This window comes from Lagopus muta, chromosome 2 (assembly GCF_023343835.1).
Source record: "Lagopus muta isolate bLagMut1 chromosome 2, bLagMut1 primary, whole genome shotgun sequence".
Taxonomy (NCBI): domain Eukaryota; kingdom Metazoa; phylum Chordata; class Aves; order Galliformes; family Phasianidae; genus Lagopus; species Lagopus muta.
This window is the reverse complement of record NC_064434.1, coordinates 61,911,956-61,928,137: the sequence shown is the minus strand read 5'-3', so window position 1 is coordinate 61,928,137 and position 16,182 is coordinate 61,911,956. Positions and strand designations below refer to the sequence as shown.

Here is a 16,182-nt window from a genome sequence, read left to right as displayed (position 1 = left end):
TACATTTTAGATGAGTCTGTAAATGAAGTAAATTATAAAAAGGAATAATCAGGCAAAAGGGGCACTGCTGCAGATTATAATTACCTCTGTAATGGGCAGCATGGAGCACGCTAGAGCAATTACTCTGTTGTGCAATAGTCTTGACTTCAGCTGTGGTTTGGTTAAATGTGGCTCTAGCTAGCATGCTACAGACAGGATCCAGTTTGTGTCATGTTTTCTTTCTGGCCTGCAGCCTTTTCCTCAAAGTAGAGTGAGAGCGTTGCATAGACAACCCGGGCTACTGCAGTACATCAGAAGCTCCTCTCATGCCTCACCATCTGATCTGTGCTGTTTGCACATGTGCTGGGTAGAGGGCAGTCAAGCCAAGTCAACCATGCCCACAGGTTTGATATATCATCTAGGAGAAAGAGTTGCCTTATTGGTATTACAGACTTTGGGAATATCTGAAAATGGGGGCTGATGTTACTGTGCTTCCTGGATTTAGATGCAGTTTGATGTTTTTATTGTATGTTCCTCCTCCTGCTGCAGCACAAGAGTATCCTGGAGTTTTGATAAGTACCTGTTTGTTTCCTTTTTTTAAAATGGTTTTGGTTGTTTATTTATTTAAATGTTTAGTGTTTTGTGTATGTGCCTTTTGCTAATGGTGTGCGTATGCAACAGCACTACTCTACAGAAAATTTTGCTTATCTTTGATTTCAACATATGCAGAGTTTGCTTTGTAGAAGAAGCACTAGATACTTTCATAGTGTATACGTTTCTTGCAAGGCAGGAAAAAATGTTTCACAAGGTAACGTGTCTTTTACTCCAGTTTTTAACACTACTATTAACATTACTAATTTTAAGATGTAATGTTAGCATTACCATGTTATTCTTTGACTTGTCGTTCTGTTTACATTTTGTTTTTAAAGCTAAGTGTGGACCTGTTTTGAAGGGAAAACCTTAGTGTCTAAATGAAAATGTTCCACATAAGTTTGCAATTGTTTTCTGAACTTTGGATGTGGAAAAAATAATTTAATCTGCAAAGAAATTTTTGCTCGTTTTGTTCTTTTCTTGACAGCTTTTTCTCATTTCTAATTAATAGAATTGTTTTATCCTTTGAGGTTAGTGTTGTCATCATTCTGTTCTTCTGGAGCTCTTCCTTGAGTGATTAGGTAGGAGGAGGTGGTTGTCAGATGTGAAGTTTCTAGCAGACATTCTTCCCAATAGATTGGTGTGATGAAAGACAAATGGGGAGAATGTCAAACTCAGCAAGGGAGGCAGAGCTGTCTGGCAAGACTCTTCTGGTTTTTGGAGAGATTCAGGAGATAGTGTGGAAAAATTGTGCAACGCTATTAGAGCAAACCTTTCTTCATAAATCAATCTAAGGAGACTGGCATTTATTTTTGTTTCTCCTATAAAGTAAGCTAAATGTTTTGCTGTAACTGCAGAGAGGCAGTAAAATGCTGGCAAAGGCAAAGGTTATAAACAAATCATTCAGTGCTGACAGAGGCTCTGTAGATGATGACAAGAAGCAAATAAAAGGAATAAACCTAGTGTTCTGTTCCGATAAATTTCATTGATTTCTGCACCATGTCATTACAGCTGCAGCCTGCCCTGTTATCTCATAGCTCCAGACCTTTCATTATGGCTTCAGATGATAACAGCTGTTGATATGCTGCAGGAGGTTGCAGTGACTACCGTGGGGGTAAAGTACCATATACTAAGAAATAATTAGGAAAAACCCCATGGCTGGCTAGCTTTGATCTCCTGTTGGCGTCCTTGCTATATGCTGATAGTGCTTCAGTTTCCTGGATGAGTTCATGAAGCTTTTATGATAGTGCATACACTCTATAAAGCAATATAACCCACTCGCTGTGCCAGTGCAAGCCAAGTGCTGCCGCACTGTGCTGGAATGTGTCGGGCTGCCTTGTGAAGAGCAGCTGGCATCTTGCCCCACGTGCATGCAGAGCCCTGCAAAGCTGCTGCTGGGATTGCTGTACACAGGTGGTTCAGGCCTAGCCCCCAGCATCTGCTTGCACCTTCAGCAGTGTGACTGTAACCATAAGATTGTTGATCAAGACTCAGATCAGTGACATTAGCACTATCGGAAAGTTAAAATGTGAAAACAGACCGCCAAACCTTTGTGATTCCCTAACAGTATGAGTGAGATATAAGGAACCTCTGAATCCCAAGCATTTTTAACAAATAACTGGCTCCTTTTGCTCTAAGCAAGAAAAACCCCAACCATGCATTTCCAGTTTGCTTCTGTGGAAGGGAAGGGAAGGGAAGGGAAGGGAAGGGAAGGGAAGGGAAGGGAAGGGAAGGGAAGGGAAGGGAAGGGAAGGGAAGGGAAGGGAAGGGGCCTGAGATGCAGTCCTGGGTAACTTTTTGCAGCAGGCAGCGCAGGCTGTGGGTGTGCAATATAACCTGATCCTGGCACATGCTCATGGAGCACTGGAGAACCGCCAAAGCACCTGCAGGCTTTTTCTTGGCAAGAGCATTAGAAGGTGCCTGGTTCTTTATTTCTAACTAAGGGAAGATTGAAAAGAATATACGTACGTGGGGAAAAAACTGGGATGAGAGGATGAAAGGAGCATGAAAGATCATGCTTATAAAACTGTCCACAATACTGGAAAATAAATGACTCTTTATTGCTTTGAGGAAACCCAAGCTCCTTCTATTCAGATGAATGAGGAATTCCTCTTCATACAATAAACAAACTGTATGGAATTCTTCACTGTGAGATTTCCATTTCTCTGCAACTCTAAATCATACCAGCTCAGGATGCTCCAGTGCTCTGTAGTACTCAAATGTTTTCAGATGATCGCAGCTTCACTGCAGCTTTTCTGTTCCTTGCTGTTAAATGAATTTTTATTAGTAGGCAGAAAAGTTATTTATTGCTGTCACTGGAATAGCCCTGAATCTATCATCTACTTCTGCATTTGACCTAATGTACTACGTGCTGCAATCCTGCCAGCCTCATTTTACTCATTTGTGGCTTCTGAGTGTAAATGAAAAGTCAACCAAAAAATTCAGGCAGCCCCAGGGATGCTTTTCCAATGTCTTACTGCACATAACATATTTCAAGCACAGGCCTGGACTACAAGCCTGAAAGAATATAGAGTACAGATGTCCATCAGAGAAGAGATGACTTTCTGGGAATTTTTTGTGATGATGAGAGGTAGATTTAATTGGAGGTAAGCAAATACCAAATGTGGATTACTGAGTGGTAGGATTCGGACCTGAGACTGCTGACTCCACCTAATTAGCACAGAATATGTGCTGGAGACTTGAATTCATAACCTTCTTTGTGAGAGTGTCTAAAATCCAAAGGCCAGATCAGTGGCTGATCCAAACCCTTTAATTTCATTGAACATACAGAGAATAAATTGTGTCCAATGTATGCGTTCTGCAATATTTTTTTCTTTATGACTCTGCCCAGTTACATCTTAGAAGTTTTCATGGTCTAGTTGACATTTTGCAGGGTTTGTTCCTTAGAGTGCAGCGGGATGTTATGTTGCTTTTGGTAGGATGCCGCACTACATTGTCTGATCCCAGGCTAAGGGATTTTATTTATTTTTATTTCACATTGTTTCAGCTGTTTTCACTTTTCCTTTATTGTTTTCCGTCCTCCAGCAGAATTTCTTCATGAATGTGGCAGCACACTGGGTTTCTTGGTTTATGAGCAGAAGTTAGTTGAAAAACCCAATGTTTTTGTTTTGTTTTGTTTTTTTCTTGTAGCTGAGGAAATTTTAATGCTATGGCAGCAATGTGTTGAAAGGTGATGCTCTGGGAGCTGTCTTATCAAAATGAGGGAAGATACGGGAAGGTTGTTCTGCTAGAACACTGTTGACCTGATCTTTTTCTAGCGCTCTTGTACCTATTCAGTTAAAATCACTGCATAAGGCACCCTTATAAATTACAAAGCATATATTTACTAACTGTATATACCAATGTAATTTGCAGTGTATCTATATGTGTGGTTAAGTTGCATGTATGCATATACACCAAGATTCTCTGTTCTCTACAAAATATGCATTGCTTTTTCAACTATAATTTAAAAAAATTCTTAGTGGTTACTTTTCTGAGCACGTTTCTTCCATGCTTACTGTTCTAGATTATATAGGTTTTCTGTTACTAAGACTCAAATCTTCATTTCTTATTTGTAGGCTTTTTTGTTTGTTTGTTTGTTTGTTTTTGTCTTTGAGCCTGTTAAATGATCAATTAAGCCATCATTGTCAATGACATCTGAATACATTTGTGTATCAGTAGCAAGAGAAATGTCGGCTGTCCAATCTAAGTACTATAACTTAGCATTCAGTCTTTTGTTATTTTCTTGGTTTCAGTGAACAAGTAAGTACTGTTACCTTTCATAATAGAATGACTGTTCACAGAGAGGCTACTAAAAGGTTTACTGTAATAGTAATGTGAAACTGATATGAAGGAACTCATCTTGTACAATAAAAGTTTGCTCCATTTACTGATTTAGAAAAGGAGGAAATGTCTGAACGGGTCCTTCTCGTTTCTCTTGTAGGATTACCTTGATTGTATCACTGACCAATCCAAACTTCCCCTGGGGACCGAAGAGCGATCAGCCCTGTTTGGCAACATACGAGATATCTACCATTTCAACAGGTAAATTGATGTTTAACTAAATGAAAATGGGTCAATACCTGCATTAATGGGGAGGGGACAAACCAAGCAAATTTTCTTTTTATCATTTTGATGCTGCAAATATATATATAAATTGAGTAATGGTATTTCTCTGATTCTAAGCTGGGTTGATTTACTGAAACCAGATTTTGCAGCTATTGATTAAATGAATTAGGTGTGTTCTTCACCTACTGTTTCTGTTTTCATGCTGGCTATTTCCATAAATATAAGTCTAACCTGCTTCCTATCACAGAAAAGCTAAATGCAAGACTACCATGAATGACATCCTTCTTTCACCAAAGAGAAGTATCTTATTCCTTCTATATCAGATCCTTTTGTATACTGCCATGCATCTGAGTTTTCTAACACTTCAAACTGCTAGACACTTTATTAAACAATTTATTAATAACCTGTTCAAGTACCTTTCCATTTATTGAACTTTTTTGCTAGGTGTCCTATCAGCCTTCTCAGAAACTCTGCAAATAGAATTCTAGCCTATACTGGGAACTTGAAATAAAATTTCTCTTATGTCTATAATTGGTTCCAGATTGTGTGAGACTGATGGGAACTTCATTTTTAAAAACATACTACTGCTACTTTTGACTTAATAATCTGTTTCTGTAAAAACGGTTAACTTGTTCAGCATTTGGGAAAAACCTGAACATTCAATCAATTCAACAAACCAAATGGCATAAAGATCCTATGTCTTCTATCCCATTACTCCTGTAAAAGCAGTCTTATCCTTACTGTGGTTGACAGATGATCTCCAAACTCCTTTGACCTTTGAAGAAGAATAAATAATTTCCTTGAATCGAAAGAAAATTCCTAAGTGGAAGACTCATGTTGAAGAGCTTCCTCAGTGTTTATCTATCATAATGGGAAGCAAAGATGTGGCCATTATATTTTCTGAGTGTTCAAAAACTAGAGAAATGGCTTGGTTGTTGGGTGACATTTATACCAGCATCATTACAAATACTACCTAATAAAATTACTCTTTAGTATGATTTATTATGATAAAGTATCACTAAGTTACAAAAAAATAAAAATAAAAAAGAAGATAAAATTTGTTGAGGTTAAAAGAAAAGAATGAAAAAAGAAACGTAGGGCACTTTAAGTGTATGTTAGAATTGTTAAAACTCATTCAAAGCCTCCAGTAAAATACTGATGTATTTTAGGCCTCTTGAGTTAAAATGGAAATAGTGAGTTTTCTAAGATTCTTACTGTACATCCTAATACAGCATCAAGACTAGGTTCCCACCTATGTGAATGAAACCTGGCGTGTAGCTTCTGGGTCCTAAACTTACTTTAGAGCCTCATGCTCTTTACCTTTGAAAAAGTTCCACTTGGCAGTCCTTTGTTAGCTTCACATGCTTTTTGTAAGCACAATTTTATGGTTTTAGAATTACCTTGTTTTCGTCAACTTTGAATGTGTGTTGGGTTCTTGTGGTCAGTGTAGATATGATTTCAGTAAATGGGAATTATTTTCAACTATATGCTTTTTGATTTCTTCATCTTGCACTGAATATTAGAAATGATGGTCGGGATTCTAACCACTGGTCCTGTCCCTGTGACTTCTTTTTGGAAAACCATTTCTTAAAGTAGAATTGTAATATTCCAGCAGTCCTGCAGGAATCTCTTAGGAAAAGCTGCCTCACTTTCTTTAATTTATTTGGAAAGGAGAAATGTCCTCTAAGCCACCGTTTGCTACCTTCCTCCTCTGGCCTCTCCTCTTGAGATTTTTTCCAGTGTCAGTTTAGGATAAATTCTTGACCCATAGCATGACTTCATTCTGAGATGGAACCTCTGTGGAGAAGCATGTGTAAAGTTTGTACTTCTATCAACACCCAGCTGATCATAAGATAGGCCAAACTAAAACTTTCATTGATGAGACAAATTGTGTAATTAGTGACTACTGAAGCATGCATGTACCATGCAGAGCTGTGCAAATGCGGTATCCAGTAGTCTCTGTATGCTGAGGTTTGTGCTGGCAGCTGTTGACGTTCTGTTAGGAAGAGCCTTCAGAAAACCTGTTAGAGCTCACCTTTAAAGGAAAAGGCTTTTGCTTTCATTAGTGGAAAGAAAACAGTTTTGGCCACTAAGTTTTTGTCGCCATGAGATTGTATCAAGGCTACATTTCTCTCCTTTTTTTTCTTTTTAGAGAAAGTCTGAACTTTTCAGATTCATTATATAAAAATCCAGAAAATTAAATTATTCAAACAATGTAACCATGAGGACCAGATTGTAATTGCTTTGTCCCTTATGCCTTTTGATACTGTGCTCTGTTAGGCATAGAGAGAATAAAGCTTTTTGGTAATGCTGCTACTTTAGCATTTATGGCTGGACTGCGCCATGTTTGGTCATCAACTGTTCTTTGTCATGGGTGCAAGAGAAATAATGCTGTTCCCTTCCTGCATCTTTTCATTCCTTCCATTTTATCAGAATTGGCTGTCTGATGTAGCTGTCATTATTATCTTTCTTTTTCTTCGTTTCAGATCAAGAAGGTGAAAAACTTATGTGTCTTGTTTTAAAGTAGTGTGGTAATGATATTTAATTAATAAGATGAAAAGAAAATCTCACTTGGCTTAATTGAAAGGGATGTTAAGTGTTTTGTCTTGAAAATGATTCCTGTTCCAAAAGGTCAGAACATTGTAAATAGCGTTGTAGTGAGACTTTTACTCATATGACTTGAAGAAAGAATGAATTTGTTGCATGAAAAATTTTTAGTCTTTCTCTGGTTACCTCTCATCCCAAAGGTATTAGCATTAGCTACTGATGATGATTCAGATGAGTACAGATTCAGATTTTTCCAGCTCATAACAATCTCAATGTTATATCTCAGTACATGGTCTGAAAGAGCAGTAGCTCTTGTGGCGTGCTTCAGTCCAAGTTCGTTTGTGATTTGCCTGCAAGAGCATCATATTCCTCCACTGATGTACCCTCATGAGCTCTTCCTGCCTGGGCTATTAGTATACACAACTCACAGCTGTCAGGAGTTGTGTTGCTATCTGTGAAGAGTGTAAAACATCTCAATGTCCACGTGAAGAAAACATCTGTGTTCTTGCTACCATTTTTACTATCAGGTACTTAGATGTAGAATGATAAACATGTTCTTTCACATGTCAACATGGTATTATAAGATTTATTTAAGATTTTCAGTATTATGGGCATGACAGATTTGTTATTTTTATGTAGTGGTAGGTTGCTCTTATCAATCCTGCTCATATCACTCAGATGAGACAGAAGAGAGTGCAGTATAGCTAACAAAATCATCCTAAGTGCATCCTTTACATTATAGGCTTGCACTGACAACACATGCCACGGGCATATTTACTGTATAAAGTTGGACTTTCTGCATGAATATTTGAAATCTTTAAGTGCAACATTAACCATATTCTCTAGGAAAAATAATACAACATATTAGGAGGCAAGTGGGAATAAAATGGCAACCAAGAAGCTACATATTCTAAAGCATCAGGAGAATGTCTGCCTGCTGGGGCTGGACAGCAGGAAACCTCTGAGCACGTTCTGTTTATTTGATGTCATTTCTAAAATTCATTTGTGGATAACAGTCATTATAATTAATGGTCAGCATTGCTACAGCTACTTTTTTTTCTAATTTAATGAGCTTCATGAGTATGGGCTATCAAGCAAGGGTCATATTTTTATTCTTATTTTGATGAAGGGAGATTCTGAGGTGTGGAGGTTATATTGTTATTATACCAAGTGTCTTAGTGTCTGCTAAGCCTATGTTTTTTGTTTGTCTTCATTCATTGTGACTGATTGCTGATTTCTCTCCTTCCTTCCTCTAGTAATTACAAAGAAGCAAAGAACAAGTCCAGAAACTTTTCTATTTACTCCTTTTCTTACTTACACAGTGAAATTATTTTTCCCTAGAAGGGGAAAGGGTAGTTCCTTAGACATAGCAGTACCAAGGCAAAATGCATTCAGGGAACCAGCTATGAATTGGAATGCTATACTAGAGAAGTAGCATTAAATGAAAAATCATCTGATGAGAAGGAAAAATGGTTTATCATATAACCATTTGGTAGAAAATTCTTCTTCTTTCTCAGTTTTCTGAGAACATCTTTCATTAAGACTAAAGAATATTAAGATCAAGGAGTGATCTTTGAGGTTTTCTCAAAGGAAATTTATTTCATTGAATAGTTTTTCAAGACCTGAATTTCAGACGAAAGTGAACACGCTTAGTTGTTGAGTTGCTCCTGTTATAATGAATTCATTTCCTGTTTGGCTGGTCAAAAATATAAATTTTTTTTCTATAAGGTTTTATTTTTCTGCATGTAGAGTTTCTATGTTCCCTTTCAAAAACCATTTTCCTGGCTCACCATCTCTATTCAGTGAAGAGACCCACTAAATGTAGAAAAGACTTCCTGAGTGAACTTATTACCATTCTTCATGTATGTGTAATACATTTCTGTTTCTCATCTGTGTTTTTCAGACTTGCTCCTCATCCACCTCAGTCAAGTGAAATTCTCAGAACAAAGAGAATCTTTATAGGACAGGACATGTTTTAAATTTTGTTTGATTTGGGTGCGTTAGTTGGAGTACAGGATAAACTACTCTCCGTCTACAGTACTGTGCATATCATATAAGAGCTGTCAGTCTGAAGGACAGCACTTTGCTTTATACAATCAGCAGCCCATGGCCATCGTAATAACTTGAATGTTTGTGTATGTGGGAATACCATTTCCTTAGGGTGTTTCTCTGCCTCCAAATAGAAAACTCCAATGACTGCATATCCAAGAGGGAGAGTTCATAAAGCTTTGTGGTTTACTGACAAGAGAGGTATTCCAGTGCTGCAATTAATGTGAAGCCAACATATGTAAGAATAAATAAATACAAAAAGTAAATTACTGTAACTTCAAAATATTGGTAGAAAAACATGTAGTTTTGTATTTGGGTGATGTGTTGTGGTATCAGAGTTGGAATTTCTGTGCACATGCAGATAACAGCTTGACTGTGTATAAGAGAAAATGTTTTGTTTAGTACACATGGAGATACTGTGCAACTGTTCTGGTCTGAATCTGAGTGCCTGATCTGTGTGGAAGAGGAACAGTGGCAATAACACTGAACAGAGCTAAGATACTGTGTTTTATGTGGTAGGAAATAGAACGGTACATCTGACTCAGTCCAATTTAGATCCTGGTTTGAAAGATGGTGTTATTTTATAGTCTGAAAAAAAGCAAGGAAGACCATTACAGGTCTATTCATAGTGGAATGAGAAGCTTACGGGGGAAATCAGAGGGTTTCTAGTTCCCTTTTTAGGACTCTCTGCATTGTAAGTGCTTCCTTGAATGATGGAACTCTGTCTGTGTCTCAGGCACATATGCATGTCTATTCCAAGGTGTGCAATAATTGTCTTTCTATTTCTTGTTCTTTGTTTTAGTGAACTTCTGCAAGATTTAGAGAACTGTGAAAATGATCCTGTGGCTATAGCAGACTGTTTTGTGTCCAAAGTAAGTGGCTGCTGCAAGTATTTGTAGCACAATACCTGTTGCAGAATGATATCAAAGAGTAAGATTAATTTATTAATGTTCTAGACCTACACTTTACTTCAACCATGAAAAATATGTTATTTTATTTGAGAAGTGTATCTGACCTGATGGAGTTATTGATCTAGGGTTAAGTTTTAGGTCCATTTTTGTGGAGCATTACAGTGAATCATTTTTTCCCCACTTTTTAACATGGGTGATCAACTGGTACTACTGTTATGCTTTGTCTGCTTTAAAATGACGATAGAATACAACTTAGCTGCAATTTTAGAAAAGGCAATAACTTGTTGTCCTATTATTTTCTGAAATGCTTTTTTTTTTTTTTTTTTGCTGAACTGAGCCATCATAACTTAGTTTTCTCTTAAAAAGAATGGCTGAAATTCTAATGTTAAGATTCAAACCTTAGTCTCTTTGAAATACTTTGGATTTGCTGAACATATTTATTCAATTGTATAATTCAGAAGTTAAAAAAAATATTGAGAAGAGAAAGCTGTCAGATGCAAGAGAAATATAAAATACCCAAGTGTCCTTTATTATAGGAAACCCAGAGAGATAGTCAGTGGGAAGGAAAATGTTTATTATGTGTAGAACAACAAGAGATTAAACAATCTAGGCTACTGATGACTCAAGTTCACTTGATGAGAGAACCTACATTTGCCTTACATCTGTGGAGCCCAAATATGTCAAGTAATAATGCTTCTCCATGACATTTCTGGGTTAAAAGGGGCAGAAAAGGGAATGGGAAATGTAGTTTTTTAAATGTAATTTCTTCATAGTGGTGTTTGCTTGGTTTCATTAAAATAAACTAAAATAAAATCTCTGTCATATTTTAGGCTTCATCCTGAGTTCAGTATTGCCAGCACCAGCCATTTGTAAAAACAGTCCTAACATATGTATTTAGGACTAACTGGACCACTCTATTTTGTTCATTGCTATTGTGGCACAAGGGATTTTATTGGAAAAGGAAATGACGGTAACAGATTAGGGCTGCCATTTCACTGAATTACTTGCTTGAATTGAGTTGGAGCAAGTTACTACTTATCTTTCAGCTGATCTTTTCTAAGCACTGGGAGATCTCACTGTATTTTAGCCATGTTGCAGTGGGGCTTCTGGCACGTTGTTATCATTCCAAGCATCCTATATTGAATTTAAGAAGAGTGGTAAGGACAAATACAAAGTTTTGTGTGTGGAATAGAAAAAACTTACCTGTAGATTGGGTCTGGCTGGCTGGTGAACAGCTCAGCAGGATCTGGAGTTGTGGTAGACTACAGAGCATGTCAGCAGTGTGCCCCTGCAGTGAAGGCCAACAGTATCTTGCATGTGTGTTAACATATAATTTGTATTAACAAAAATACAGTTGGCAGATTTAGATTATTGTTTCTTCCCCTCTATACAGTACTTGTAAGACTGCGTAGTACTGTAAATTTTGGTCTTCTGGAACAAGAAACACACTAGAGTGATCCAGACTAGAGCAGGTCTGGAGGTTGGAAAATGTGATGTGTAAAGGCTGAAAGAACAGGATTTGTTTAGCTTGAAGAAGACAAGCTGAGTGGAAATATTTGCTGCTGTCTATAGCTGCCTGGTAAAAGAATACAGAGAAGACAAAGCTGAGATTCATTTTTGAAGGAGCACAGGGTAAGAGACAGTGGACACAAGTTGCAACAAGGGGAATTTCAGTGAGATGTGATGACTTTCAGGTTTGCTTTTAACCATGAGAGAGTGCTTGAACATCAAAATAGATTGCGTGCATCCTGTACGATCTCCATCCTTGAATACCAAACTAGATGATCTTTAAGGTCCATTCCAACCCAAGCTGTTCTACAATATTCAGAACTCCAGTAGAAAAGCAATCTGATCTAACTGGCGCTGCTCTAATATAGACATAGGACACAAAACTTTCAGAATTCCTGATCAACTTAAATTCTCCTATGATTTGCTGGTTTTACTGGGGCATTCCAAAGCTGAGGGTCCCAGTTATTCCTATGGATACTGCAGTAGAGAAAATGTATACAGCGTTGTCATGCCTTGCTATATCACAAAAGTTGTTCTTGTACTGAAGACCATTTGTGAGGCCTTCAGGATATTTACAGATGCCACAATTTGGAGTTCATAGATCTTTCTGCCATATTACATGAATCTATCTGTGGTGACTAATGGCTGAGACATTGAAATAAAGGTGCTAAAAGTGAAAACAGCAAATCCAAGAAAAAGCTGCTTCCTCTGTTGTACTAGCCAGCTGAAAGAAGTTCTCTGATAGACTTCCTGGCCATTAGTTCTAGAATCCATCTGCTTATCATCAATTTCTGGTGCTTTTTGTTCCCTTGTCAAATATTTTTAGAATTTGTATTACTGGCAAGCAGCTGCCTGATGGCTCAGAAATTGCTGGAGGTTGCAGTCCTAATGAGCATTTTTTTAACTTCATCCAGATGAGTGCAAATGCTTGAAAGAAAAATAAAACAATAACATAATACTCCATAGTTCTGTTTTTGGCTGTGAAAATGTCGTTACAGTAACTGTTGACTGTCTTAACAGGCTCCAGTTGTCCATTCTTTGTTGCTTGTATCTTCTCAACGTTGAGTAGTGGAAATAAAATAGCCTTTTTTGGCAGTACACAGTCCTTAAAGCCTTACGGGATTTCAGCCATTTATTGTTTGATTAGTGTGCTAGATCTTCACTGGGATAATATTATACTGAAGTCATAGCTCACAGCTTTAGCTAATGGATGTAGCTCCAGTGGAACTTCTTAGATGTTTTTAGTGGAACTGTGCTTTGGTTATGCTAGCTCTGGCTCTAGTGGCACTTTTTTTTTTCCAACCTACTTATTCACTTGTGAATAGCTTAGTTGTTAGGAATTTTGAATGTATAATCAAGCTTTCACTGTAGGTACCATGTTTGCTCTTTGCATTTCATGACAGTAAGTAACAGGATTCATGTGGAATAATACAAAATTGGTTTGCATGAATAATAGAATAGTTATGGTTAAAGTAAGTGGAGCTTTTCAGAGCTAATAGTTCCAAAATAATAACCAAAATAAAATAAATAAATAAATAACCAAAATATTACTGCATTAATAGCAGTAATGCTTGCTATTGCTGAAAACATCTAGTGAAGTTATTTTTGTAGCATCTAGTTTTGGACTAATTTTGATAGATTATTTTTTTGAATTTGAATGTGTTACTTGGTTTTGCTTAATAAAATCTTTTGTATAGCTTTTCGTTCTTCCCTCATGCAGTCAGATACCATTGTCTTTCCTGTGTAAGGCATTCATGTATAAATAGTAAACAGCCTTGCATCTTTTACTTCTGAGGGAAATACAATAAGGATTATCAAATCACATTAGCACGCTTTGACAAAGACCCGTAATTGTGGATTTGAGAATTTATCCTTTATTGTGTTCATTGCTCAAAGTAAATAGCTCCTAAAATGGTGGCTTTTATTTGTTAACAGACCTTGGCAAGATGTCTTCAGGGTAAATCAGCCAGTAACTTAGAATTCACTATCAGTTAAAATAGCCATACAAAGTTGTAACACACCAAAAATATTTTTAACAACTTACAACATTATACTAATTCCCTCTGTTTCTGATGTTTTTAAATCAGTTGTAACCCATGGAAACAATATAGACACAAATGCAGAAGAACACAATTTGTTGTTTGATTGTGTATTATGCTTTTAACTATCTGAGATACAAAACAGATGAATGGGTATTTATTTAACCAATGTGGAAGGGCTGCTTCACTGAAATAACCTGCCACTGAGGGTTGCAGTGCACTATGGTAGTTTCTACCAGCCCTTGGACCTTCCTTGTCATTTAGAAGAACTATATTAACTCTAGTACATTAAATGTCTTGAAGATGTTTTGCTGATAACTGCAACTGGAGGCTGACAAAAGGTTTCAGAGCAAGCTTCTCTACAGCATAATTATTCATATATAAGTTTGTTTATATGTTTTCTTGCCAATTCAGTCTTTCATTTTTGTAGTAATGATGCCAGTGTTAATTAGAAGATTGACTTCAGTATTCCACAAATTTGCATTTAAGTGAGTAGTTGTAAAGGAAAGCTTAATGCTGGCACATGACTCTTCTCACTCAGCACCTCAGAAATTTGGAACATATGTTTTCTGAAAGGCAAACCAACAGCTTAACTGAGGGGAAAGGGAGAATGACTCTAATCTAACATCTCATTAATGAAGAGATCTAGGCAATTGGCTTCAGCTTACACTCTCACTCAGCTCATTTTTTATGTCTCAATTTTATTTTAAAGTGCCTTTTATGGCTATAAAAAAGCAAAGTGCACCAAGAGTTGAGAGGAGATCAGGGATGTTGTCCTGTGCTTGGAGCCTCCTCACTCCACATGCAGGAGTCACACTGTGAACTAATTGAGCAGCAGGGGACAAACTATGTATAGCTGGGATCCTGTTGTGCTTGGCTTTGCTCTTCAGGGTGACTTGTAGTAAGTGGAGATAACATTTGGCTTTGGTCTCAGTGTTTTTATCCTCTGCCCTAAAAGCTTTGGACCTCCAAACTAGAAATGGCCTCTGGAGCAATTCCAGTCTCCCAGCAGAGATCACTTTTAATCTGATTTGAAGATAGCTAAGGTGAATGTAATGACTTTTAGACTGAGTAAGCATAAGACTGTCCAAAAAAATACTGATGAGCATATCTAGTGCTACACTTAGAGTGTGAAAGGGCTGATAGCAACACATTAAATCAGTCTCAGTTTTGGTTCTTCTCTTATTTCTGGATACAACACACAGCACTGGCTTTAGCCTGCATAGCTTGTGCCCTGATATGCCCTGGGAGGTCTGCTGTAAAGGAGGTAGCGTCAGCCATGCATGCAAACTAGATAACTCTTCTTGAGATGCAGAGCGCCAGGTAACTAGGCAATCCATGGGAGAATGGCCATCCTGACTAGTATGGCTTCTTTCTTCAAGCTGAGGAAGAGCAGTTGTGTGGTTCTTGGAGAGTGAATTATAGGACATATTTTAGATCAATATGTTTGATTTATTATCAAGTCTCAACTGTCTTTGATTGAGGTGGAAAAGCAACAGATTCTCTTCTAAACTATGTGACTCCGAGATCAACTCCAGCCAGCATAGATGTTCTGTACTTTGCTTCTGAAGTCATTCTGTAAATTACATTATTCTGTGCTTGTAGGCGTGGGAATTTATCACAGTTTATACCAGCAAGCCCCTAAATGGAAATTTTTTATTAGTATGTGGTACTGGTGGGCAAAAAGCTGGACACAAACCAACAGTGTGTGCTAGCAGCCCAGAAAGCCAGCAGTATCCTGGGCTGCATTAAAAGAGGGATGGCCAGCAGGGAGTGGGAAGGAATTGTCCTCTCTCTGCTCTGTCCTTGTGAGTTCCCATCTGGAGTACTGCCTGGTGCCCCCCAGACGGGAAGGTTGCAGAGCTGTTGGTGCAGGTCCATAGAAGGGCCTCAGAGATGATCAGAGTGCTGGAGCACTGCTCTTATGAAGAAAAGCTGAGGGAGTTGGGCTCACTAGGCTTGGAGAAGAGAAGGCTCTGGGTAGACCTCATAGCAGCATTCCAGTACTTGAGGGGCGTATAAGCAGGGTCTGAGAATGATATAACATGGGGGAATGGCTTTAAACTAAAAGAGGGGAGATTTAGATTAGATGTTCGAAGGGAATTGTTTACTCAGAGAGTGGTGAGCACACACACACAAGTTGGCCAGAGAAGCTATGGATGTTCCGTCTCTGGAGGTGTTCAGGGTCAGGTTGGATGGGACCCTGATTTCATGGGTGTCAATCTTGTCCATGGCAGAGGTTGGAACTGGATGATCTTTAAAGTCCTTCCAGCCCAAGCCATTTTATAAGTCTATGATTCTATATGCACAAATATAATAAAATACTTTTCTCCACCTCACTGAATTTCATCACAGTGAAAGGGAGGAAGGTGGCTTCTTAGGCACCCTAACTTTTTATGCATATTAGCTAGTTTGCTAATGCTTGTTGTGTCATGTATGCAATGGTCTGAGTTTCATTAGTGCTTGGTTTTGCGCTGGGATGGTTTGTA

At 37.9% G+C, this 16,182-nt stretch overlaps 1 protein-coding gene across 7 annotated transcripts in view; it reads left to right on the top strand.

The window, feature by feature from the left end:
• The window catches only part of PLEKHG1 (pleckstrin homology and RhoGEF domain containing G1), a 125,446-nt gene that overhangs the window by 88,815 nt on the left and 20,449 nt on the right, over window positions 1-16,182 (top strand). For all 7 annotated transcript variants that reach the window (XM_048936145.1, XM_048936143.1, XM_048936144.1 and 4 more), the window contains 2 exons: window positions 4,514-4,614; window positions 10,037-10,106. In XM_048936145.1, coding sequence (XP_048792102.1) covers window positions 4,514-4,614; window positions 10,037-10,106 — 171 coding nt within the window. The remainder of the gene's footprint in view (window positions 1-4,513; window positions 4,615-10,036; window positions 10,107-16,182) is intronic.